Below are 26,955 nucleotides of genomic sequence, written 5' to 3' on the forward strand. Positions count from 1 at the left end.
TGTCATAGAGACAGTGCAGGTGACACAATGTCTAGGAATATACCAGAACATTGTGACCAATGATGAGAAGACAGTTTGCCCTGGGAATGCACAGAAATTCAAATATGCAGTAACAGGTAAGAGTTCCTCTGCAGCTTAAAATTTTATACACAAGGAAGCTTGGGCACATCACAGCCACACTTCCTTGCATTTCCTTAATAGGAATCTCTCAAAAGAATGGACTGCAAATCATCAAAACCGAAATATGGCATATGGACTTTCCCTGAGTTTTCTTCCTTTTTTGAAGGCTTCCACAGAAATACCATTAGATCTCAAAAAATTACTTTGTTTATCTTTTGCTTTTATGATGAAATGATAAACTCCAAATTTAGTACAAGGTTGAGTGATTCAACTTTAATTATTACCATGTGTTTTGCTTGGTAAGTCAGCTTTTGCAAGTAAAATTCAATGTGTCTTAAGATGAGTTAAAAGGAAAAGCAACAATAGTAGTCATTAGATAACTGGTAATGGTAAGTTGAAGACTGTCATTCGACGTGGTCCTTTAATCTAGAATGCCAAGTTTGGGTACTGATCAGAACTGCAAGGGACTGCTTGATGCTATACTACTCACATGTTAAAATATTTGAGTGCTGCTCTTTCACAGATTCTGGTTGGTAGCATTATGTTCCTCAGCCAGAAAGAAAGGGCTTTGTTATTCATTTGCTCAGGGGTGGTATAAGTCCTGGAAACATATTTCCCTCACGAAAACAATACCTCCCTAATCATACAGTTCGGCAAGATGTTTACTATAGGCTCAGATGAATGCTATGTATACAGCTATATGCTCAAATGAATATTATGCATACAGCTACAGGCTTAGATGAATGCTACACATACACAGTGGACTTTGTATCATAAATGTAGTATGTTCCTATTAGGGATCTTGTACCTTTTATTGCAAGTAGAAAGCAAGATTGAACATGTCCAAGGTAACAAAGACCTCATAAACAGTTTTAAGAAGTGGCTCTGAAACAGTGCAATGTGATTCGGAGGATTGCTCATGAAGAAATGAAAAGCACAAGAGAAACAATAATATCACTATAGATCATTGTATTAGAATAGAGATACATGGAATGTAGTTAGGAAAATATGGCCTTTGAGAAACAGTAACTAGCAAATTTTGGCTGTTATGTTGGACAGCAATTATATAACTGTATTTATTGTACTGCTACTTTTTAATTAAATTAGTTAATTAAAAACTTTATGTAGGGTGACTCTGGTGTTCATGACCTCCTAGTGTTTGAGCTTTTGTATTATCTACTTTCACTGAGTGTGGACAGGCCCTGTGGTTTTTTTTCTCATTAACAGAATATGGGACCCATTATGAGATGCCACGTTCTGTGATTGCATTTGATAAGGTGTACTCTTCCCAGCTGATGAGATACACGAGGCACTCTGCTGGCTCAATGAAATCAGAACTCATGTTGGGGAAGATCATTTCGGATAGAACTGTGGGTAATCTCTATCTGATAATCAGCAAGAAAGCAGAGTTTCCATTCTACAGCTGCAATGAAATAAGTTACACAGCTTGCCTAAGCAAAGTATCCCCTGTCACTAGATGCAATCTGGCCTAAGTCTGATGTCTTGCAAGACCCTAAGCTGAAAACACTAACAAACCATGCTCTGACTCTTAACACATATAGACTGTGAGGTAAGTGAGTACTATTTTAATACACCAATTGTGTGTATTTGATCAAACAGCAATAGCTAAATTGCTCCAGGACTTTAATATGTAGTGGTGGTACTTTTTAATAATTAGTAATTTTAATTATTGTTGATCAGGGCAGAATATCGTAACCATACTTTTTGTATTAAATTCATCTAGAATATTGCTTTTAAATATCTCTCTCTATATGCCAGTCTTTTATTTTTATCTTTAACATTTTATATTTAAATTTTAAGTTTGTCTTTCAAAGAACAATTTAAAAATGTTCTCAGCATTTAAAATATCCTGTAGTTTAATCATCTCAAATGCAAGATATTAGTTACGTACTTCTTAAGGTTTCATAGCATAGTTTTTTTAATCTAGTATAAACAGAGTTATAGAAAAGTTTTCTAGATCCTGAATGTTACTATTTGTAAGGATTAACATCTACTGCAATTTCATTGTGAAAAATGATATCTAATATAAATTCTTTGAGAAATACACATATCCATCTTTTTATACATATCACAGCTTTAATAGCAGTCTCATTGAAAGACCCCCGAAGGTAGTCTTCCCTCTGGAGAGACCCTCGCCCAGAGATCACACCGAGACCATAAGTCAGATGCAAAAAGCAAGAGGCTTTATTCAGGAACACGGGTACCCGGGGCGACACAGTCACTCAAGAGGCTCAAGAGACTGGCGCGCCGACAGGCTGGAGTGGAGGGTTTTTATAGGGTCGGGCAGCAGAAGCACGAGAAGCATGGTTTACAGGGTTCTGATTGGACGATTCAAATGAGGCCAGGTTCAAACTCAGGATAGTTTGTGGTTTTTCCCCGAGCTCGACACGCCTGCTGACTTGGCTCCAAGTTGTTTTTCTGACCTTTAGTTCCCTGTTCTGGGGCCAGGTGGCTGACCGCAGATACCCTGTTTGTTCCTGTGCCCATGTCCTCTAACTGAACTTTCCCTGTACTTTTCAGGCCTTGCTCAAAATGGCGTTAGGCTAAGCAAGTATGCTGGGGTCTTTCATTCCCCCATTTTCTTATCTCAGGGAATGGAATCCTCCATTCATGGGGAAGAATAGGGATGTGGCTCCATTTCTACCTGGTTGAGTCGTTGGTATTGTTGGGTCAATACCAAGGTCTGAACAGTAGAAACGCGTTCCCTGATAAATTGGACAAGTCTGTTTAGGATACAGGGCCCGAGCGTCAGAAGGAGCAATAAAATCAGAAGGGGTCCCATAAGGGTGGAGATGAGGGTGGTGAGCCAGGGGGACCTTCCGAACCATCCCTCAAACCATCCCTGCTGTTCTTCAAAGAGGTTTTGTCTTTGTTCTAATCTCTTTCTTAATTTGGCCATGCTATCTCTCACCACCCCAGTATGATCCGCATAGAAGCAACATTCTTCTTTAAGGGCGGCACATACCCCCCCCCTGCAGGAAGAGGAGGTCTAATCCCCTCCGGTTCTGCAGAACTACCTCAGACAGGGAGGTGAGTGACTTTTCCAAGGCACTCATGGATTCCTCCAGTGCCTGGATATCGGTATGCATGGCAGCCTGGAGGTGTCTGAACTGGTTGGTTTCCATGAGGGCAGTGGTACCTGTGCCTATTCCGGCGGCGACTCCTCCCATAGTTAATCCACCTAGTATCAGGGCCAGGGTTAGCGAGACTGGCTCTCTTTTTATGCGGGGGACCCCTGTTTCATACCGGGCATAGATATCTTCAGGTGTATGGTAGACTATCTTGGGGTACAGTTCTATAAGCACACAATAATCGGCCGTGTTGGCTAGTATTGAGGGGGAGATGCATGGTGTAAGTCCAGTGCTACAGGCCCAGTAAGTCCCGTTGGGAGCCACGAGATAGTGGGGTCCTGGAACAAGTGCCTGGGTGCGATTACACAGGTGTTGGTGGGTGTAGGGTACTGTCCCCAGACATAGTCCTTGTCCTGACACCTCAGAGATTGTGAGCTTATGCTGAGGTGTCGAGGCACATCCTGACGGGGGTGAAGAAGAATTGGTAAAGCTTCCGACTACGGCCACCCCCTCATAATAGGGAGGTGTGGAGACTAGGCATAACCAGCACTCCTGAGTCCGATTTGGGTTGGTAACATTGAGGGCTGAGTAAGCACCCTCTATAAGATTCAATAGCCGGTCTCCCGTACCGGGCCTGGGTGGCTGGAGGGTGACTGGGGTTACAGTAGCATTCGGAGCCGTGCTTGGGCGAATGACCGAATTGGGTCGGGGGGTAGCCCTCGGGGGTGCCGGAGCGGGTAAAGAGGGGCGCTTTTGGTCAGAGAGAACCTGGTTGGGACCTATAGAGGCGGAGGGCTCTGTGATTTTAAGCTTAATCGTAAACACGACTCCCTGGTCCCGTCCCGTCATGTAAAGTCTAAGTCCCCATGTTTTACCTTTAATCCAGTCTTGTGTTATCTCCCTTCCCTTCTGAGTAAAAGATATATTCAGGGGGTTGCAGGTGAGATTTACACAGGCCCCCCCCCCAGTAAGTGTTATCTCTTCCTGACGTGACAGTTCCCCAACAACGTCCTTGGGTAAGGGGACGCCATGAGTGGCTTTCTCCTTGGGTAGTCCTTTTTACCCTAATGAGGTCCCAAGTGGATGAAGGCTTCCAATAGGTATTACCAGTTGTTTCACATCCCCATGCTTTACAGAAGTAACTTTCATAACCCCCACATTGTCTAATCATCTTTCTGTCCCTACCATCCCGGGGGCAGACGTAGAAGGATAGTTGTGACAGGGCTGCCCTGGTTTCAGGGTGACCACATCCGTATCTCCCGTCACTACATTTGCAAGTTTCCTTACCATCCTGACAGACGTCTGGTGCTCTGGGGTTCATGGGGTCAGTGGTAGGGATGTCCCAGTCCTCTGACCCTGCTGCTAGTTGGCAGAGATCTGGATGCAAGTTAGGCCACCATGTAAAGGGGGTGTGAAGGGCGGTCGTTTGCCAGACCGTCTCCCCAGTTTGTGAGATGACCTGCCAAGTGAGCCTCTTAACTAGGTGCGGGCTCTCTGCTGCCCTAGTCCCCTGGGGGTAGGCAGAGATTAAGAGGAGGGGGAGGAAGAGGAGCCGCGGGCCAACCTTATTTTTAGGGGGTCTCGTGTGCGGCGCACTGTCCATGTTGACTTTCTGGATCCTGCTGGGTCGGGTTCCCTGGCAGCCTTCACATGAGAGGCGTGGATCCATGCAGCAATCCCGTCGACCTTGAGTGCAGTGGGGGTGGTCAGCAAGACAGTGTAGGGCCCCTTCCACCATGATTCCAGGTTCTTGGTCTGGTGTCGTCGGACCCAAACGGAGTCCCCGATCTGGAAGGGGTGGGGCACCACTGGCTTGTCTAGCTGCTCCTGATAAGTCTTGGCCAGGGGCTTCCAGATCTCCCTCTGCACCAGTTGGAGGGCTTGAAGATGTGCCTCTAAAGTAGGGGTGGTGGCAAAAGATGAAATATCAGGATGGAGAAAGTTTACAACAGGAGGTGGGGCCCCATACATGATCTCAAAAGGGGTTAGGCCGTGTGGGCCAGGAGTATTTCGGGCTCGGTAGAGAGCCAAGGGAAGTAGGAGCACCCAATCTCTAGTGCCAGTTGCAAGCGTTAATTTGGTTAAAGTCTCCTTGATTGTTCTATTAACTCGTTCTACCTGTCCTGAGCTCTGGGGGCGGTATGCACAATGGAGTTTCCAATCAACCCCCAATAGTTTGGCCATCTTCTGACTTACCTGAGAGACGAAGGCAGGCCCATTATCCGACCCCAATATTTGAGGCATCCCATACCTGGGGAAGATTTCTTCCAACAGTTTCTTTGTTGCCACATTAGCCGTCTCATTCTTGGTTGGAAATGCCTCGATCCATCCGGAAAAAGTGTCCACGAAGACCAGGAGGTACTGGTACCCATAGAGTCAGGGTTTTACTTCTGTAAAGTCTATTTCCCAATGAACACCAGGACGATGGCCTCTTTGGCGGGCCCCCTTGTTTAGATGAACCTTTCCTGCGTTGACTTGAGCACAGGCTGGGCAGGTAGAAGTTACCTGCTGGAGTACCTGATCCTGATTCAGCAGCACTGCCCAGGTGTTTTCTCTGTCCAATAGGGTCTTCATCTTGTTTTTGCTCAAATGGGTCAATGCATGGAGGAATCTCAGCATATATCGGGTATGGGAGGTTGGCATGACCATCCGGTCCCCTAGTATATATGCTTGTCTTCCTTGTTCCCAGTCCGCCCCCATTTTCTTTGCTAGCGCATGGTCTTCTGGGCTATAAGGCACGGGGTCTTTCTCAGGCTGTGGTTCTTGTATAGCCATCAACTGGCTGTTTCCTGCTGGCTGGGAAGCCACTGTTCGGGCAGTCAGATCTGCCAGCCGATTCCTTCTGGCTACTGCAGAGTCATCCTTTTGATGCCCTGGGCAGTGGACAATACTGAGTTGGAGCGGGAGGAACAGGGCCTTTAGGAGGTCTAGGATCTCTTTTTTGTTTTTGATTTCCTTACCCGCGGACGTCAGCAGGCCTCTCCGTCTGTAGATTTCCCCGTGGACATGCGCAGTGGCGAAGGCATATCTGCTGTCAGTATAAACTGTGAGCTTCTTACCTTCTGCCATCCGGAGAGCTTGGGTGAGCGCAATCAGTTCTGCGCGCTGGGCCGATGTCCCGGGCGGGAGTGACGATGCCCATACCACTTCCGATTCGGTGGTTATAGCTGCCCCAGCTCTGCGTTCCCCCTCCTCCAGGAAACTGCTCCCATCTGTGTACCAGACAGCGTCTGGATCCTTAAGCGGCTGATCTGTCAGATCAGGGCGGGTGCCATGTGCTTTGGCTAGAATCTGGAGGCAGTCATGCTCCTCGGAGGGGCTAGGCAGTGGCAGCAAGGTAGCAGGGTTAAGGGAAACTGTCGGCCCAAAATTTACCCGGTCTGAGTCCAGTAGTAAGGCCTGATAGTAAGTCATTCTGGCGTTAGAAAGCCATCTGTCCGGTGGTTGTCGGACCAAGGCCTCCACTGCATGGGAGGCCAGCACAGTCAACGGCTGTCCCAGAGTCAGCTTCCCGGCATCCTTGAGTAATACGGCAATGGCTGCCACCATGCGGAGGCATGGAGGCCATCCTGTAGCCACCGGGTCCAATTTCTTGGACAAGTACGCTACAGGTCTCCTCCAAGGTCCCAGTCTTTGCACCAGTACCCCTTTGGCAAGACCTGAGTTCTCATCCACAAACAGCTCAAAGGGCTTGGTTAGATCTGGCAGACCCAGAGCCGGGGCCTTGAGTAAGGCCTTCTTGATCTGTTGGAACGCTTTCTGATGCTTCTCCTCCCATTGGAACATGGTCCCTGGTTTAGTGAGGGGTATAATGGGGCTGCCAGTTCGGCAAAGCCAGGAATCCAAAGGCGGCAATACCCAGCCGTGCCCAGAAACTCTCGAACTTGGCGGGGGTTTCGAGGAGGGGGATGGAGATTATCGTCTCCTTCCTTGCTCCTGTTAACCATCTTTGCCCCCCGCTCAGGGTGTAGCCCAGGTAGGTAACCTTGTCTCGGCATACTTGAGCCTTTTTGGCTGAGGCTCTATAGCCCTTTTGTCCAAGTCTGGCCAGTAAGGCTCGAGTGCCCTCCAGGCACTCGGTTCGACTCCTGGCTGCCAGGAGTAGATCATCCACGTACTGGAGCAGAGTCAGGGTTGGGTGTTCGACCCGGAATCCGGCCAGATCTGCATGTAGGGCCTCATCAAAGAGGGTTGGGCTATTTTTGAAGCCCTGAGGGAGCCGGGTCCAGGTTAATTGTCCCGAGAGCCCTCTTTCTGGGTCCCTCCATTCAAAAGCGAATAGCATTTGACTTTGAGGGTGCAGTCTTAAACAAAAGAAGGCATCCTTCAGGTCTAGCACAGTGTACCAGACGTGGGTCGGTGGGAGGGTGCTCAGGAGGTTATAGGGGTTAGGCACCATGGGGTGTATGTCCTTCACCCGCTTATTGACCTCTCTCAAGTCCTGGACCGGCCTGTAGTCTCCTGTCCCCGGTTTCTTAACAGGCAAGAGAGGGGTGTTCCAAGGTGACTGGCAGGGCTTTAACACCCTTGGTCCAGGAGCCTCCGAATATGGGGCTTGATCCCCTCATGAGCTTCCCGTGACATTGGGTATTGTCTGATTGAAACGGGAGTCGCGGAGGCCTTTAGTGAGATCATCAGCGGCGGCTGATCGCGTGCCAGCCCCAAGCCCCCAGTCTCTGCCCAGGCCTGAGGAAACTCTCTCAGCCAGTTCTGTAGCTCCTCAGGTGATTTCTCCGGGGGTTCTGCCTCAAACAAACGGTATTCTTCCTCTAAACTGAGGGCAAGGATTTGTAGGGGGTCTCCTTTAGGACCCGTGACCCTTGGTCCCTTCTCATCAAAGTAGATTTGTGCCTTCAATTTGGTTAATAGGTCCCGTCCTAACAGCGGATGGGGGCATTCAGGTATATGCAGGAAGGAGTGAATTACTTGCCCTGATGCCAGTTGGACCTTTCTCTCGGCAGTCCAGTAATACCTCTTGTTTCCAGTTGCCCCCTGCACCAGTGCAGAATGCCGGCTAAGAGGCACTCCGGCATGGGTTAGGACTGAATGTTCGGCACCAGTATCAACCAGGAAGGTCACGGGCTGCCCCCCGATCTTGAGGGTTATCCTAGGCTCAGGGGGGGGGCTCCTGGCCTCGACTCCCCTAGTCCTCTAGACTAAGGAGGTCCACGGTTTTGGGCTTGGGTCGGCGGGGTCCTTGTGGCTTCTTGGGGCACTCTCGGGCCCAGTGTCCCTTCTCCTTACAGTAAGCACATTGATCTTTATCAAGGGTGGCCTCCTTCGCTCTCCCGACCTATCTCCCTCTCTCCGCTGTCCCTGAGACACAACGGCGGCCAAAACCTTTTTCATTTCCCTATGCTGTTTCTTGTCCCTTTCTTCTTGTTTCTGCCATCTCCTTTCCTCAGGAGTTTCTCTCTTATTGAACACTTTCTCTGCTTCCTTCAATAAGTCTGGCAAACCTAGTGCCTGTAAACCTTCCAACCGCTGCAATTTGGTTCGGATATCTGAGCTAGACTGGTAGATAAATGATAAGATGACACCTGGTGTTTGCCCTGGGTCTTCTGGATCATACGGAGTGTACATCCTATAAGCCTCCTTCAGCCTCTCTAAAAATGCAGCGGGTGATTCTTCCTTTCCCTGTATCACATTCCTTACCTGAGCCAAATTGGTAGGCCTTCTGGCGGCCGCTCGGAGACCCGCTAAGAGCAACTGGCGATAGAGACGTAGATGCTCCCTACCTTCAGGTGTATTGAAGTCCCAGTCTGGGCGGGTCAAGGGAAAAGCTGCATCGATGATATTTGGGAGTTGGGTTGGCCTCCCGTCATCACCCGGAACCTGCTTCCGGGCCTCCAGGAAAACTCTCTGCTTTTCCTCTACAGTTAAGAGGGTCTGCAGGAGCTGCTGACAGTCGTCCCAAGTCGGCCTGTGAGTCACTAGGATGGACTCAATTAGGCCGGTCAAGGCAACAGGATCTCTGGAGAAAGGGGGATTATGTTGTTTCCAATTATAAAGGTCTGAGGCAGAAAAGGGCCAATATTGTAACTGATGATTGGGTCCTTCCCGAAGCGGGAAGGCTTTGGATTCAGTGGGGGGGCTGGCTCGGCGGCCCCTGAGGCGGCCCGCGATGGGGGACTGGACTGTTTCTTCTTCTTCCTCTGAGTCCTCAGTGAGCGGGGTCATCACGGGGGGCGCGGCCGCCAGGGAGGTCGCAGCCGGTGTCGCGACTAGAGCCACAGCGGGTGCAGCCGCCGGGGCTGCGGCCGGCACCGCAGCAGGGGCCGCCGCGGGCGCAGCCGCCGAGGCCGCGGGTGACGCTGGGGGGGTCGGCTGGTAGGGTGACGGTTCATCTGTCAGAAGGTCTATGAGAGGAGAATTAGGATCAGGGGGAAGGACAGGGGGCTTGGAAGGCTCCTGCGGGGAAGGACTGGGTAGAGAGAAGAAAGGGGGTTAGGAGGCGCCGAAGGCTGGGGAGTGAGAGGTTGTGGGAGGAAGGGCTTGACCCAGGGGAATGGGTTTTCAACCAGGGATCTCCAAATGGCGATGTAGGGAACCTGGTCTGGATGCCCATGGGGGCTGGGGGCAAACACCTTCCCCTCAACCTGTGAAATGAGAGAGAGATTAAATGACCCTTCCCGTGGCCATCCTACATCCATCATGACCCATTCGGCCTCACAGAGGGTCATCCATTTATTTTTCTTGATGACTACACCTTCATCGCTCCCCGGCCTTTGACGTCCGACCAATGGTCAGTAGTTAGGCTCAAGGGGGTAACGACAGTCTGTCCCATGGTGGTCTCTAAATAAAGAAGGGTTAGACACACAACGAGAAACAAACAGACAAGACAGACCACAGAATTTCGCGCTGCGCAGCTCCGGCGTAAAACCGAAAACAAAAACTCAGATGGGGACGCGGAGTGTTTGAATTCTCCGTCCCCTGCCAGTACCACGTATCCTTCTGATACGGGGGTGGCCCCGAAAAACCGTGCCCCAGAGGGGACTTCAGATACCCGTGGAACGTCTTCCAGGGTTTCGGTGGGCGAAGTCCGAGCTCGTCAGCTCCTTCAGCCCCCACCGACTCAGACCTGACTTAGGATGCCCGACGAAAACGAAAGACAAGTAAACAGACTGAGACAATACAGACAGACAGTGGCCGGCCAACTTACCTCCTGACAGTGGGTCGGTGGTCCCGAGGCGGGGGGTCTCCGATCCCGGACGAGCCCCCAAATGAAAGACCCCCGAAGGTAGTCTTCCCTCTGGAGAGACCCTCGCCCAGAGATCACACCGAGACCATAAGTCAGATGCAAAAAGCAAGAGGCTTTATTCAGGAACACGGGTACCCGGGGCGACACAGTCACTCAAGAGGCTCAAGAGACTGGCGCGCCGACGGGCTGGAGTGGAGGGTTTTTATAGGGTCGGGCAGCAGAAGCACGAGAAGCATGGTTTACAGGGTTCTGATTGGACGATTCAAATGAGGCCAGGTTCAAACTCAGGACAGTTTGTGGTTTTTCCCCGAGCTCGACACGCCTGCTGACTTGGCTCCAAGTTGTTTTTCTGACCTTTAGTTCCCTGTTCTGGGGCCAGGTGGCTGACCGCAGATACCCTGTTTGTTCCTGTGCCCATGTCCTCTAACTGAACTTTCCCCGTACTTTTCAGGCCTTGCTCAAAATGGCGTTAGGCTAAGCAAGTATGCTGGGGTCTTTCATCATATGGACAATAACTTTGCTTTGGTAGACTTTTCCTTTGAAATTAATATAATGACCTACATTTAATTACAAGCTGATCAATCTGAACAGGAGTGTCTCCCATACATTTTCTAAAACTTGTTAGTAAAATTCTAACATTGTCAAGTGACTTCATAGTATATCCTCAGATTGAGGAGCTGATGCAGCTGAGGGAATAGTCAGTGTTCATCACATGTGCACTCCTGTTACTTGGCAATGGCAGGACTAGCTATCACCTAGACACTGAGTAGAAAGGGAATCCCCACCCCCATGACAGAGTCAGAATATCATTTTATGACCCAGGTTGGCATTGAGATCATGGCAATCCTTTTGTCTCAGCCTGCTAAGTGCTGTGCTTGCAGGCATTCCCCGACACACTCAGCTTTGAAAGAGAGTTTTTCAACTAAAGGGGAATTATTATAGTTTCCACTACGGTTTTCTTGGGGGAGGGAAGTAAAAGTGACAGCCCACATTTACAGAGCTTATAGGGTAAAGTATATCTTCATAGAAATCAACTTATGAAAACTAATGGCTTTCTACAAACAGTAATGAGTTTGAAGTGAGAAAAAAAATCCATCAAGCACAGATAGTATGGGTCAAGCACCAGAAACCATAGCATAGAAAGCAGGCCATCAGTATAGTAGAAAAGAATACACCAGGCAGACAAGAGATGATGATGACCTTAGACGTTTTAACTAGGAGTTCATGAGAGGTTCTTATTAAAATGGAACAACAATCTGTGCAGTGTTGAGGCTCATCGATTATAATTATCTACTAGCAAGCATTATAAAACTGCACTCTCTATATGTTTTATTCTTATGGATTTAGCTATTCTCAGTAGGTTTTTAATAGCATTCCAAGTTTAAGCAGCCAGGATAGCAGGCATATCTATTTATAGATCCTCATCTTGGTGATATTTGTGCAACATAATTTAGGCCATGTCCTTAAATAGTAGAATGTTTTTAAAGTAATTTGCCAACACTCTTGATCAATGTCCATTGATTTACTGGTGGTGACCTTGGAATGTATCATTATTACATGCTTTTTGCAGGGGAAAACCTGCATGTACCAAGCATTTACCAGAGCTACAATGTAAAATTATATTAAAGAAATGCCAATGATCACAAAGATCTGTTATGAAATTACATGAGTGTGAAGCAAATTGCACATGTTTATGGAAGTTGTGCTTGGGTGTAGATGCTAAACTTACCATCACTGTTGGTGTGCATTTCAATGTGAAAACAAGTGATTAATTTTTCAAGTCTGAAAGACAATGACTGAGATTAAATAAGATATGCTGGAGTATTGAGGGTTGCTGCACAACATTAGGGAATGAACATCTCTGTCCTGGCAGTGGTCTTACTCCCTGACTGTTATTAGGAGCCATGAGTTCATGGTATCCATCTTTATGAATGCTTTCTAAGTACAGGGATTTTTACTTGCATTTTGTGATATAGCTGTTACTCCATCATTATTTTCTCATGTTTAAGTTGGCTGTAGGCTGTAAGTGGGTGCCATTTTCACTCCTATAGTCATAAAGAAACAGGATGTTGGATGATTCCACCCTTCAGTCAGGCTTCAGCGAGTGTTGCCCTTTCTGAAAGCAGCAATGGCTCATTTCACTTCCCTTAATTTTTATGGAATTAGCCAAGAATCTGAGATGCAATGAAGCATTTAGAATGAGGAGATCTAAATTGATTATCTCCAAATTCAAGTGAGGCAAAGGCATTGCTAAAATCCTGTTTTTCAGTTTTTTTTTTTTTACTTGTCTTCACTTTAATTTTTAGATGGATCAGGCTTTGATAGGACACAAGTCACTTATAGAATTAAACCATTTAAAGTGTACAGCCAGCATCTTTTAGTATTTCCATGATTCTGCCATCACTACACAGCTATACTAAGGACATTAACATTGGTGCCAAAAGAAACTTGATGCTCATTAATGGTCTCTCTCCATTACTCATTATCTCAGCTCATCCAAAATCTAGGAAACCATTAATCAGCTTTCTCTCTGGATTTGACTATTCTAGATGTGCCATGAAAAATGGCATGTTATGACATGCAGCTTTAGGATCTGGAGTTAAAACATTCATTAATATTTACAAGGTTCATGGTTATAGCATGCATCAGTGTTTCTTTTATTCTACTGGTAAATGATAGCCCATTGTGTGATTAACCACATACTTCTTATACAGTTGATGTACATTTAAGTTTCTTCTACTCTGTCATGAATATATAAACAGGCTAGGTTGAAGCTCTAGAAGCATGAGCAGAGTGTTTTCAAATTTTGTATCAGCAGCACACAGTTGTTCCAATGTCTCCACTTCCTCAACAGTGTCTTTCATGTTATCCTGTGTCTTTTAGGTATCCTAGAGGGTGTTATGTGTTATCTCATTAGTTGTTGATTTGCACATGATTGGTGATATGGAAAATATTTTCATATGCTTCTCTATGTTTTTACTAGATAGACGGCTTTCTGAAGTAGTTATTTTGGGACAAGGGACCCAGCATGATTAATAACATCCAGGATATCACTTACATGAGCATTTGTGTCTCCATAGTGGTATAAGGTCCTAATCTGTCAGAGCTTATCTCTACTACTGTAGGAATTTACAGTTTAAAATGAAAGATGTTGGGAGAGTTAACGGGAGGCAAAAGAAAATAGGAAAATTCAAAATCATAAAGTAATCAGAGCACTAAAATCAGGAAATTAAGATGTCAAAAGTCAGAGTGAATATGACAAAAATCTCATGGTGAATCAAAATACATTCTCTGTTTTCTGTAAATAAAGTTAAAATAGTCATGGGTACTCTCACCAACTATTAGAGTCCCAGAAAATGGAGGTCTCAAATTACTTAAAGATGTCATGGTCAGTGAGGACACTTAGTATTTTATTTTCAAGTTTTTATTCTTATCATATGTTAGCCACACTAGGACTGTGGGATCTCCTACTCCATGGGGGCAAAGGACACAAAGAAAAACAGAACCAACAGATGGTTACTTGTTATGCTCTGAGGTAAACTGTCAATAGAAAAGTCAGAAATATTAGGCTGAAAATGATATATGATATAAAAGCGGTAAGAGATGTTAAACTGCAATGGATCCCAAATAGTGCTTAGACTTCTGCCAATGAAATGTTTCAGAGAGGAAAAGGAAAGTCCACACTAAAATAGGACTGTTGTTCAACTTCAAAAAAAAAAAAAAATGGGGAACCGGAATAATGACACAGGAATTAAGCTCACTTGCTGCTACTACAGAAGATTCAGGGTGGATGGTCAGCACCTACCTGGTGGCTCACAGCTGTCTGTAACTCCACTTTCACAGACTCAGTGCCTCTTCTGATTGCCTTGGGCATCAGGAAATTGGCATGTGTATCATACTCATATATAATCAGTCAAGACACTCATGCACATAAAATGAAAAATAAATAAGTCATAAAAATAAAGGGAAAGAAAGTCAATTAATAACATGTAGAAGACACCACACTTGGATTGTTCATTTGGAAGGTAATGATCATGATTATGTATATGAATTTGCTTCCTGTTTAAAGAAGCTTTTCCTTAAGCAATAATCACACAACAACATTGTGATTCAAACCCAGCTTTTCTGGATCAGAAATGAAAGATCCAGAATGTTAAAGGGATTTTCTAATTAGAGCAATACTGTCTGTGGCAATAGACTGATGGCTTAGAATAGAGATATCCAAACTTCAATGTAGTGATCTTCCTCTTTCAATGATATTTCAAACATTTTAAGTCCATAGGAAATAATTTTAAGTCCATAGGAAATAATTAAAAAAACTCTCAAAAAAGTAAAAGAATCTTGTACAAAAGCATTTGTATACCATCAATGCCCTGTGAATATTTGTTGTTAGTGAGGTTGATCACAAATTATCACTCATTTTTTTCTCTGTATCAAAGCAGATTTCACCTGAATGTTTCTTGTAAAAAAATGATGTTATTCTCTTACACTTTGATTTCCAGTGACCCCTGATGACTGCCTTCATATCAATAGGTGTAAGAGATTCATTATGGTGTTTGTCATAGAGATATTAGAAGGCTTGACTGAATTCTGTTTAACTAGAGTTTTAGCATTTATCTTATAAAAGGTATTTGCACAAATGGAAAATTTTGCAATCATTGTTTAAAAAAATCTTAAAACATGTTTATACAAAACAAAATGTTAAATTAGCTTTAAAATGATCCTTCCAGTATTATTCTTTTAGAAGAATTTACATTGTTGGGGAATATACTTTGAAAGGCCACTTTCTGTGAAGAAGAATTAAAGAGTAAGGCAACAAAAATTCTCTCATGGAATGTGGGCTACCTTCCTATCTAGGCACAATAAGGTCAGAGATAATTAAGCATGGATTTCTGATCTTTGCATTTAAATTTGATGTGTAGGTACAGCCACTTACCTTTTCATATGTAATGTGATTAAGAGGACCTGGTACTTGAACAGAATTTATATATAGTTCATTTGGCTTTAGCAACAATGCATAACTGCTTGAAATTCAGATAAAGAATTTAGTACTTTGTGCATAGAAAGTTTATGAAAAATTAAACAAAAGTCACCTCTTCACTTCTTGGAAATCTAAAGACAAATGTCCAGGAACAGGTGATACTAGGTGTGATGATTTGAAAGAAAATGGCCCCCAAATGGAGTGACACTATTGGGAGGCATGGCCTTGTTGAAGTAGGCATGGCCTTGTTGAAGGAAGTGTGTTACTGTGGGTGCAGGCTTTAAGGTCTCTTTTGCTCAAGCTTTACTCAGTGTGATACTCAGTCTACTTCCTGTTGCATGCAGAATGTAGTACTATCAGCTATTTCTCCAGCACCCTGTCTGCCTACACCATCATGACCTACTATGATGATAATGGACTGAACATCTGAACTGTAAGCTGCCTGCTCAATTAAATGATTTCCTTTATAAGAGTCGCCGTGGTCATGTTGTCTCTGCACAGCAATGGAAACCCTAACTAAGACACTAGATTTGAGAGTTCAAAACTGAAAGAGAATTAGCTGGCCATGGCAGCACATCTTACCTAGTCAGCAGCATGATCAATGACCAAGTCATGAGGAAATCACAAGCTGTGTGCTAGAGCCAGGGAAGGAAGAAACACAGAAGAACCATGGAGAGTGGGAGAGAGCTCGTACAGCCCAGATCCCAAGGACACAGAAAAAAAAAATCACCATGACGGACCAGCCAAGGGGGAAGGTTTCTGTTTGAGGTTCTCCATTTCCTCCTCCCACAGGCTGAGGTATTACCATAAATTTCCAAAATTCCTGACGGAAATCACTAAAATAACAATTATCTGTTCATATTCTCTAGTCCTAAACTGAAAGTAATTTCAGGTTAATGTTAGTATGTTGCTTCCAGCAAGGGGATCTGGAAAAGTGAGTGAGACTTCATTTATTTATCATTCTTAATTTTAATTGAAAAACAACTGTTTGTATGGTGTATTATTTAGCATCTGAAGTTCTGACATAGATATAGACACACACATGATGATATTTTTGTATTAAGCCAACCAACATCTCATTGTTGCACATACTTGGTATCTTGGGGTTAAGAATCTTTAAAATCTACTAATATACCAATTTTGAAATATGCATCATTATTCTGTTTTGTGCTATGGAACTTTTTTCAAAATTTTAACTTATTGTTATAACTGAAATTCTGATCCCTTTGACCAACATATTTACATTTTTAATCCCACCAAAGCCCCCATATTCTAGTAATTACTGCACTACAGTACTTCTACACATTTGGCCTTGCCCTTTTCACACAGGAGTGCATGAGATCATGTAATTACTTGTTTTTCTGTTCTTGCCTGGCTATTTTATTTACCACATTACCACAGCACCATCCAGATTAATCCATTTTGTCATAAATGGCTGAATTCTCTTCATTTTGTAAGACAAAGTATGGTTCTACTGTATACATGTACCACAGTTTCTGTGTGCATCCTTCCATTGATCCATAAACACTTGGGTTTCTCTTATGTCTTGTGCACTGTGAATAACACCACGATGAACAGAGTACAAATATCTCTTCAACATATTGATTTCAATTTGCTTGGCAACACATCAGTAAGTGAGATTTCTAGACCATATAATATTTCTAATTGTTTTGGGAAAACCTCTCATTTTTTTCATAATTCTATGTAAATTTATATCTTACTTGTCTTCACTAATATGCATTAACTTTCAGCTTTTTAATAAAAGCTTATTCTAACAGATATGAGGTTGATATTGTTATTCTAATTTGTTTCTCTTTCATGAGTAGTGATATTGAATACTTTTCAGAAATCTTTTGGCCATTTGTACATCTTTTTTGAAATGTCTATTTATGTCCTTTGCTCAATTTTAAAGAAGGATTTTTTTTTTTTTTGCTACTGAATTGTTAGGTTCTTTGCATACTTGTGATTTGTAACCCATACTAGATATGTGGTTTGCAAATATCTTCTCATGAGCTGTGGGGTTATTTTGCTGGGAGCCATCCCCGGTGGTGGAGAGGTTCCAGCAGAGGCTGTAAGGAGTCAGCAGAGGGGTGAGGGGGAGTGGGCAAGGCATGATGGTCAGAAGAATATTGCAGACTGACTGACTAGCAACCAGAATGTTTCTTTATTTATACAGAATTCCATTCCATAAGTAGGGAGACATTCATGTTGTTCCTAAACATAGATCATATCATGATTTTAGACATGTGTGCTACTTCTTTTTCTTTTCTCATCTTTTAGTCATCATTGGTAAATTATGACAGAACAGAGTTATCTTTTGCAATCATTTTCCCTCAGGCTTTGACATCATTGATAAACAGAGTTATCATTTTCACTCATTAACCTCATAACTCAAATTTATAAATCTAGAGGCACATGGTTGCTTCAAGGATGCTAGACCAAAACAAAATTTTCAAGCCAGCTGGAGCATATTGCAATGTCCCAAGCAGTGTATTATTAACTCTTAATGGTCAAGATACTAAGGAAAAATCCTTAGACCAAAGCTGCTGCAGTTATTATTTCAACTTGGCATAATACAATATTTATATTTTATGTGCTTATATAATTTGTTTATATGTCTAATTCTGGCATTCAGTTGTTCCTTGGTCTTATGGCATCACAGTGGCTCTGCATTACTAACTTTTCTAAGAAAGGGAGGTCCTGACAATCTCATTGTTTTTTTTATGATCTTTCCACTCTATTCTTTACTCATCAATATAAGTCTCTGTGTAGGGAGAGGTAACTTCAGCTAATCTAACTTTGTTGCTCTATATGCCACGTAATTGTCTGAGTGTATAGTGGGAAGAGGCTTACAATCTGATCTGTGGCCAACTCTACTAGGCCACCAAATCTTGGTGACCTTTTAAAGTTTACTTTGTTTTGATTACTTTGTTCCCGAGTAAGTACATGGACAAATGTTTCAAGAGTGTCTCATAGCCTCATAAAGAGATCTCTGGCTACTTTATGTGTGTTATAACCTCCCAGGTGTAAGGAAGGCCTTCAAGTAGATAAGGATATCTCCCTAAAAGCGGGAGGGGTAGTGTTCTCAGACTTTCCTAGAGAAGCTTAGAAGCAGTACTCCTGGGAGATGGCATAAATGATTCATAAGAATTTTTCCATCAGTCTAATATCCCCAAATTGTACAAATACTAAAAGTCCCCCAAGTATGCAGCAGGTGGAGATAAAAACCAAAGGTGCATAGAAGCCATCATGTGGCTTCAGCTTTGCTGGATCTTTGTCAAGCAGCTGTGCTGGCTTTATGACTTTTGCCATTCCTATCAGATATGGCTGTGCCATTTTTCTTTTTCTCTGTGGGTGTTTTTTCTTTATAGTATTAAGTTGTTAGTTAAGCTGAAATCCAATTCTTTTACTTTATCATTGGATGCTTGTGTTTTTGTTATAAGCAAATCTAATATCAGGTCACTTTCCAGAATGCTTTTGAATAGTCTCATAGGTTCATTTTTACTTTTAAGTCTTTAATAAACTTTGAGTTGATCTTTATATGTTTTTTTTTAAGATATAGACCAATGTTATTCATCTGTATCTGGCTATCCATTTAGTCCAGTACCACTTATAATTCTATCCTCATTTTGTGTTTCTGACCCCTTTGACAGAAATCTATTAACCATAAATGCATGGATATATTAATAAACTGTCTGTACTCTTCCAATATCAATGTGTTTATTTTTATGTATGTGTCATAATATTTTTGATCATTCGTTCTTTGTAGTATGTTTTAAAATATGGTAGCACAATACTCCATCCTTACTTTTTGGTCATACTAATTATTAAGATCTATATCCATGAAAAATATCATAGGAATTGTGAAAAGATATATAGGTAGATCACTTTGAGTAGTATGGATACTTAAATCTTAATTATCCCAAGCCATTAATATGTCATATCTTCCAAAATATTTATATATTTATCAATTTTTCATCAATGTTATTTAGTTTTCTGCAAACATATCATATTTGAACATTTAGACTGAATTTACTACTACGATTCTCATTTGTATGTTTGTTTTTGTCTTGAAAAATAAAGTTCACATGGAATTGTTTCCAAATTATTTTCCTGATACTTAACTGCTGGTATATAGACACGTTGTCTTTGTAAGTTGACTTTATATGCTATGGTTTTACAGAATTTACTGAATTATAAACTAATTTTCTATGAACTCTTTAGTGCTTTTTATTGTGTAAAATAATGTCTTCTGCAAACATAATTTTATTTTTTCTCCTGCTTATATACCAGTATATATATCATTGATTAGGCCTTCTGCCTTCAATATTCAATAAATAGGAACAGCCAAAGCGGGCATCCTTGTCCTATTTTTTATCAGAGAGAAAGAGTTTTCATTTCTCACCACTGACATGGTAATAGCTGTTTCTTCACACTTCATACAGTCTCTCATGTTTATTGACTTTGAGGGATAGATGCCATTAAATCTGGGTGAATATTCATTTTCATGTGATATGAGGTAGTAGTGCGCATGTAGGTGTATGTACATGAGTGCATATGCATGTGTGTATGAAAGCTGGAGAACATTCTAGTGTGTCATTTCTCAGGTGCTGTCTGTCTTCTTTTTGAGACACCATCTCTCCCTGGCCTGGAAAACATTGAGTAGGCTAGACTGACAGGCAAGTGACCCCTAGGGATCTGCCTGTCTCTGACTTGCCAGTGCTGAGATTGTAAGTGCATGTCACCACTTCTGATTTTTGTTTTTCATGGATTGGGGTATCAAACTTGTGTCTTTGTGTTTGCAAGGAAAGCCCTTTACCAACTGAGTTCTTGATGGGATTGATTATTTAAAGCATTCTAAGTACCATTGTCTTATAATAGTTTAGGTGACCATGTACAATGAATTTATAATTTCTCATAAACTTAATACAGTTTCAAGTGTGTGTGCAAAGATTCCACTCTACTGATGAGCAGTTCCCCTTATTTTGTAAGCAGAAACATCAAACAACAGCTCTTGAGGTCACTGAAATAGTCTGAGTTACTAAGCTTCTACAAACTTGTTTTCTGGTGACTATAACTAGAAATTTTTACATCTTTTTAAAAAATTGCTCTACGGTTATCCACCTACTACGTGGAACTAATGTTTTGAGGAAAGATCATAAAATGCACAATTTATATTCTTAAAAATAAGAACTTGGAGAGTGGAGAGATGGCTATGTGGTTAAGAGCACTGTCAAGTCTTTTGCAGAGGACCTGGGTTGGTTCCCAGCACCCACATGGAAGCTCACACCATCTGTAACTCCCTTTCCAGGGCATCTGATGCCCTCTCTTGGCCTCTGGGGACACCAGCTATGCACACTGTGCACATATATACATGGAGTCAAACACTCATACACAAAAAAAAATAAAGATAAATACATCTTTTAAAACATAAGCATTTTTTCTTGTAGAGCTTTCAATTTGAAGTGATTCTGGCTAGGAACACTGTTGGCTAGGTGGCTCAGTGGTAGAGTGCTTGACTAGCATGCAAGGGAACCTACATCACAGAAAAATTAAGTAAACAAATAAAATTCTGCCTAGAGATCATAGGTGTACAAGCACCAGCCATTGTTGGGGTAATCTCCAGCCCCAGAGTACCTGCACATACTGCATTATGGTTAGTAAAATCATCTACAAACATTAGCTGTTTCATTTGATTGTTACTATATATAAAGGAGACTCAACCCAGTAGTTACTTTGCTGTTAAAAAAAATCAGAATTTTGAAATAGCTTTTGAAGATCAGCACATTATGATCATAGTTCCCTTCCTATTAAAAAAACCTCAGCGTAGATGCATTTATACACATATGTGTATACAAAAATAATAAAAGTAGTATTGTTACATATAGTGTCCTAGTTTGAACCTCTCATGCATGTTATTGTTGACAGCATATAGTTAAAGAATAAGAAACTACAGTGAACAGAGGTCCATTTTCTTTGGGAGGTAACCTTATTACCACTGACCTCCAAATAGGAGTCCTGGGAAAGGACTCACCCTGAGTTGCTCTTTAACAGGGCCTTTTATCCGAATGTGTCAGCAGGGCTAATTGAAGTGAAACAGAAGTCAAACGGGTGTGGAGTTTCATGCCCTTTGATTCCTTTCTAACATTTGTTAAGCATGTTTCTGTTAGTTCCTTATCTTGGATGCTGAGTTGGTTTGACATCTGAATAGTCCACGAGATGTAAGGCTGGAGATGTTTTACAGAGGACCATCCAGAAAGGAAACATTGTCTTGATTCACTCTGAATAGAGGTATTAATATGACAAAGCTGGGTAACCTGCTGTCTAGATCATACAATGGAGTCACTGCAAGCCAAACAACTAGAGTTTTAGTCTTTGTTGGTGTCCTTTGAAACTTCTGCAGGCCATGCTTTAAAGCTGATGAGCTGCACTTTAGTTCTCTGAAGGCTATCTGTTGACAAAGACCCTGAAGGTATTTGATCCTCCAGTGAGAGGTATAAAGCTTGTGAACTGGAATCTCAGATAAAGTTTAAATTGTGTTTTCACTCACCGATGGCTTAATAGGGCAGAAAGTCTTCCTCGGACAAATAATTAGCGTTCACAACAGAAAGGTAAACAAAACTATAAATTATGATTAGGTAAGTGTTCTGCCCTGCTGAGGCAAATTAGTCAACATTTATCCCTCAGCCGTGATTCACAGATGTAGGGAGAGAGTTTCTGGATCAATTTGATAAAAATAATTAGAAGATTCTGCAGTTGTCACATTTTTCTCCTAATGTGTATATGGTTTAATACAGTGCTTTGATATATATCTTATTTTGGCATTTACTTTTCTCTGTTAGAGATAAAGAAAAATGGAGGAAGAATTTAAATGTTTTCCAATGCAAAAGAAAAATAAATACATTCGACAAAGCCTTGCATATGAAAACCTCCCACACTCAGAAGTTCTTGTGAAAGTCCTAGATTTCCAGGCAGAATGGATATCTGTTCTCAGTTTTATGGAGAAAGGGGCTCTTGTTTTATAATCTGGCCTGGCCTGGAAATTTCTATGAGGCTCAATCTGGCCTCACACCCATGCTCCTCCTACCTTCTCCAAAGTGTCAGAAGTGGTGGCAAGCTTTACTATACCATGCTAATCCTAGATTTTCCTTAGTCATTTACTTACATTTCAAAGAAATATGCTGGTTTAAATGCATATATTTTTGACAATAAAGTACCCATTATCCAAAAGCAATGTTTCTTTTATTTTAGTTTTTTAACATTGAAATTGATGGTTTCATCTTATATATATGTAAGGTCTCACAGTGAACCCCTAGGCTGTTCTAAAAAAAACCGGGCAGAACTCAGATTACCATCAAATTTATGGCAACTGTCCTGCTTCAGCTTTCCAAGTGCTGAGCTACAATTATGAACCACCACACCAAGCTCGGTGATTTCTTCTCAATGGAATTTTGTATTATCCCTGGTTTCAGAATAAAATTACTCAATCAAAACCCAGAAAGATGTGGAGATGAGGAAGTTCCGGTGCAAGATGACTTCACCCCCGGTGAGGGCTCTCTTTCAGACTTGTTGACAGCCTCCTTCCAGCTGGGTCCACATATGGCTGAGAGAAAGATTTCTGGACATTCTTACGTTTCTTGTAAGGTTTCCGGCCCCATCTCGGCAGAGTTCACCCACAGGAACTTCATCTTTAGCATCTCTGGTTTGGTCCCTCGTTACCTTCTTCCCTCACTCCTTTAGCTCTTAGAAGTTTTGTAAATGAGAAGAGGAGGAAAGACTGCTTGCCTTTTCACATTTATTTCAAAGATGAGTTGCTTGTAGCATCAAGTTCACTCGTTGAATAAAGCGCAGACAGTTGCAACAAAGGCATCAAAGCTTTTTGCCAGATCTTGAAATTTCACAACTCATGTTTTGGGTACCGACTTTGAAAGCTTATTTGAAACCAAAGAACTGGAAATTCCAAAATCTTTATTCTTTGGACTTAATAGCACTCCTTCTCTGTGGGATGAAAGGTGGAACAAACAATTCCTGTTGATTGAGAAATGGTAGCCAGGAACAAAGATATATGTGGAATAAAAACATGAGTTAAAACTTACAAACGTTAGTCTCATAAATAAATTCTGTACCTTTGTGTAAATTACTAAAATTTTCATTGTCCTTGGTTAAATTAAATTTCGGGGCATTCTTCTCCCATATGGAAGTTTGCTGCCTTCTCGCTCTTGGGTACAGTGACTTACCAGTTTGAATAGCTACAAATAAGAGATTTTAGATGAAGATTGCCCTGTGTGTTTGGAGGAAGAAATACTGATGTCAGACTTGCTGAAGTTCCTATTTAGTGAATGGCACAGCATTTCAGCAGAAGTAGAGAGGAGCCAGGGAAGAGATACACACAGCCTGTCTCATTTTGAATCCATAAACAGAGTGTGCTACTTTCAGTGCCCTGTCTTGGCCAGAGGGCCTTGCAAAATATGTGCAACTTGACATCTTTTATGATGCTCGACTTTTAGCTTAGGTTTATCATTTTTCTTCCATATAGGTCAAACGGTCTGTCTAGTCTGAGACCAAATTGCTTACCAGTGACACCGTGCCTTTGTGTGTTGGGGAGCATTGTGAAGGCAGAATAAGGGGTAAGATAGAATCAGTGTCCAGAAACATCCTTGAGTTATTGAGTTGAGTTGATTTACCATATTATTGGAAAGCAGAAAAGAATAGAAAAATATTTTGTAAGAAAAAAGATTTCAAAATTAGGTGTTTATAATGCATGCTTTCAGATGCCTGTCTTCATTCCTTCCCTCAGCTTGTCTGTAGTCATTTCTTTTATATGCATATTAAAAGAAAAATTTAGAAAGCAAATTCTTATTCTAATGGCAAATGTCCAATCTCAAAGGAAGATATTAAAATAAATTAAAATTCTTGATTCGTCATTTGTTCTTTATACTAAAAATAATATTTGAACACATTTAGGAAAAATCACTTAATTGTTGTAATAAATAATTTTATGCTAACAAATACATATTTTGTTCCTGTCATGTCACAAAAATCCCTGAGAAAAATAGCTAAACATAAGAAAAACTTACTTTGGCCTATAATTTCAGTCCATGGGTAGCTGGCTCTATTGCTTTTAGACCTGGGGTAGGGCAGTTTCTCATCCTGGTAAGAGGGCATGATGGAGTAAAGTTGGTCATCTCCCGGCAGCCAGGAATCAGAGAGAGTTAAGAGGGATCTATTAATATGAATGTCCTTGAATAAACACCCTTTGCACTCTGACTTACTTCAAATAAATATCTTTATTCCAACTATTTTAGAAGTGTTGTTAATTTTAAGTGATTATGTGACCCTTGGGTAATGTTTTCTTTTTTGGAAACTATCTTATTATTTTGTGTGTGGGGGTCTTTTTTTTTTTTCTTTTTCCTGCAAGCATGTCTGTATACCACACATATGCCCCGACCTGCAGACACCAGAATTGGTGTTTTTTCATACTTGAAACTGGAGTTATGGACAGTTGTGAGGCTCCATGTAAGGTGTTGGAAATTGAACCCTGGTTCTCTAGAAGAGCAACCCATGCTCTTAAACTCTGAGTGTTATCAAGTTGTTAAGTTATGTAAGTACACTAAAAAACCTCATTGTTCAGATGGGTGGTGGTGGTGGTGGTGGTGGTGGTGGTGGTGGTGGTGGTGGTGGTGCATACCTTTAATCCCAGCACGCAGGAGGCAGAGGCAGTGAGTTTGAGGCCAGCCTGGGCTACAGAGTGAGTTCCAGGAAAGGTGTCAACGCTACACAAAGCAACCCTGTCTTGAAAAACAAAACAAAGCAAAACAAAACAAAAACCTTCTTTGTCCAAAGAACTGCTCTGGCAGTTTCTTTTTGCAAGTGGGGTGGAAACAGGAAATGAGCAATGTTGGTGCTCTGTGTTGGTTGTTTTGGAAGATGAACCTGTAAAAGTGATTGCTATTAACCTTTATAACATTTCACTGCATTATTACTTACATTTTACAACTGAGCTAATTCTAGCTTAGAAAAAAAAATTAGCCTATCAAGAATTCCTAAATTTAGCAATTGTCAGAGTAGCTATTTAGCCCGATTTTATCTGGCTCCAAATTTTTATTGCCTCAGTAATAACTGCCTGCTAAATAGTCTTTAAGTGCTGCCATCAATGATTGCTTTGTGAAGTTGCTATGTGTGCTTTCACATTCTCAAAAATGACTGAGAAATATTATATCTAATGGACTATAAGCATTATCTATTCCAAACTTCATTTCGCTTAAAAGAAAATTGATTCAAAGTGATAAGATGCCAACTCATGACCGTCTAGATTGTTACCAAAAGAAGTAATGAAACAAACCTCCTAATATTAATCATTTTCTAATTTTGTTTTTTACTGACTATTTTTAGAAGAATCTCATCAATGCTATTTAATCGATCTTAGGCACTGAGGAATAAGGGTTGCTGTGCAATTCTCAGGCATCCTATAGATTAAGTAAATGGAAAATGAAGGTGTGCAATTTGATGGAGGAGCTTAGAAGGGTGAGTTTTTTTTTTTTAATTTAGATTCTACTTACATAGATTATCTTCATTCTGCAGATTATCCCCTGCTCTGGCGTCTTTAGTTCTTGTGCTATGGGTATAATGGGGATACTTGTTAGCTTGAAGGTATTTTGAATGAAGTTAGTGAACAGCAGTCCATGATGGAGAAAGCAGAATCTTATGGATTTGGCTTACAAGGTAAAGGACGACAGAGATTCACCTTTGGGGTCTTTAAATTCAGTATTTAATTATGAACACAGGAGACTCAAAATAAACTAAAGAGAATGGCTTCAAATCTGTTCTGAGCAAATAGATTTTGTGTTAGAATTTGCCAAATCATATTAGGGGAGAGGTTTATATGTTCAATTCTCAAGATAAATAAGCAGTTTGAAACCTGGGACAGAAAAAGAAAACACTGAGAAATTTAGAACAGACGTATGGAGGAGAAGAACAGTATTGCTTTTCCAATTTGTTCAAGATTTGGTACCAAGGTGACAGTTGAACTCAAAATACAGTGAAATATTGAAAAATGACCTTGAAACAATTATTTGCTGTTTGGCCTTTGTTCATTTCTCTTCTATGGGTCTGATGTTATTGTTACAGGAGAGAGATTTGATAGGTTGGCTTTTGTTTATTTTTATTGTTTTACTTGCAATAAACTGACTTTTAGATGGTGTGGTGTTTTGAGTAAGAATGGACTCCATTGGCTCATATATTTGAATACTTAATCATCAAGGTGTGGCAGTATTTGAGGATTAGGAGGTGTGGCCTTGTTGGAGTAGGTGTGACTGTGTTGAATAAAGTCTATCACTGAGGATGAGCTTTCAGGTTTCAAAAGCCCATACCAAGCCCAGTCTCTCTCTTTCTCTCCTGCTACAGATCAGGGCATAGGTCTTAGCTACTTCTCCAACCCCACACCAGGTTGTTGCCATGCTCCCTACGATGATGATAATGGATTAAGCCTTGATACTGTAAGCAAGCCCCAGTTAAGTATTTTCCTTTATAAGAGTTCCCTTGATCATGGTATCTCTTCACAG

General features: G+C 41.9%; 1 protein-coding gene across 1 annotated transcript; it reads right to left on the reverse strand.

The window, feature by feature from the left end:
• Nucleotides 1-4,739: 4,739 nt before the first annotated feature.
• LOC114704254 lies at nt 4,740-9,999 on the reverse strand. Its single transcript, XM_028885402.2, is given in 9 exon segments — nt 4,740-7,015; nt 7,018-7,116; nt 7,119-7,736; nt 7,739-8,336; nt 8,338-8,489; nt 8,492-9,344; nt 9,462-9,617; nt 9,620-9,930; nt 9,933-9,999. Coding segments are annotated over 9 exon segments (5,130 nt in total).
• Between the last annotated feature and the right edge of the window lie 16,956 nt (nt 10,000-26,955).

Source organism: Peromyscus leucopus, chromosome 11 (assembly GCF_004664715.2).
Source record: "Peromyscus leucopus breed LL Stock chromosome 11, UCI_PerLeu_2.1, whole genome shotgun sequence".
Classification (NCBI taxonomy): Eukaryota; Metazoa; Chordata; class Mammalia; order Rodentia; family Cricetidae; genus Peromyscus; species Peromyscus leucopus.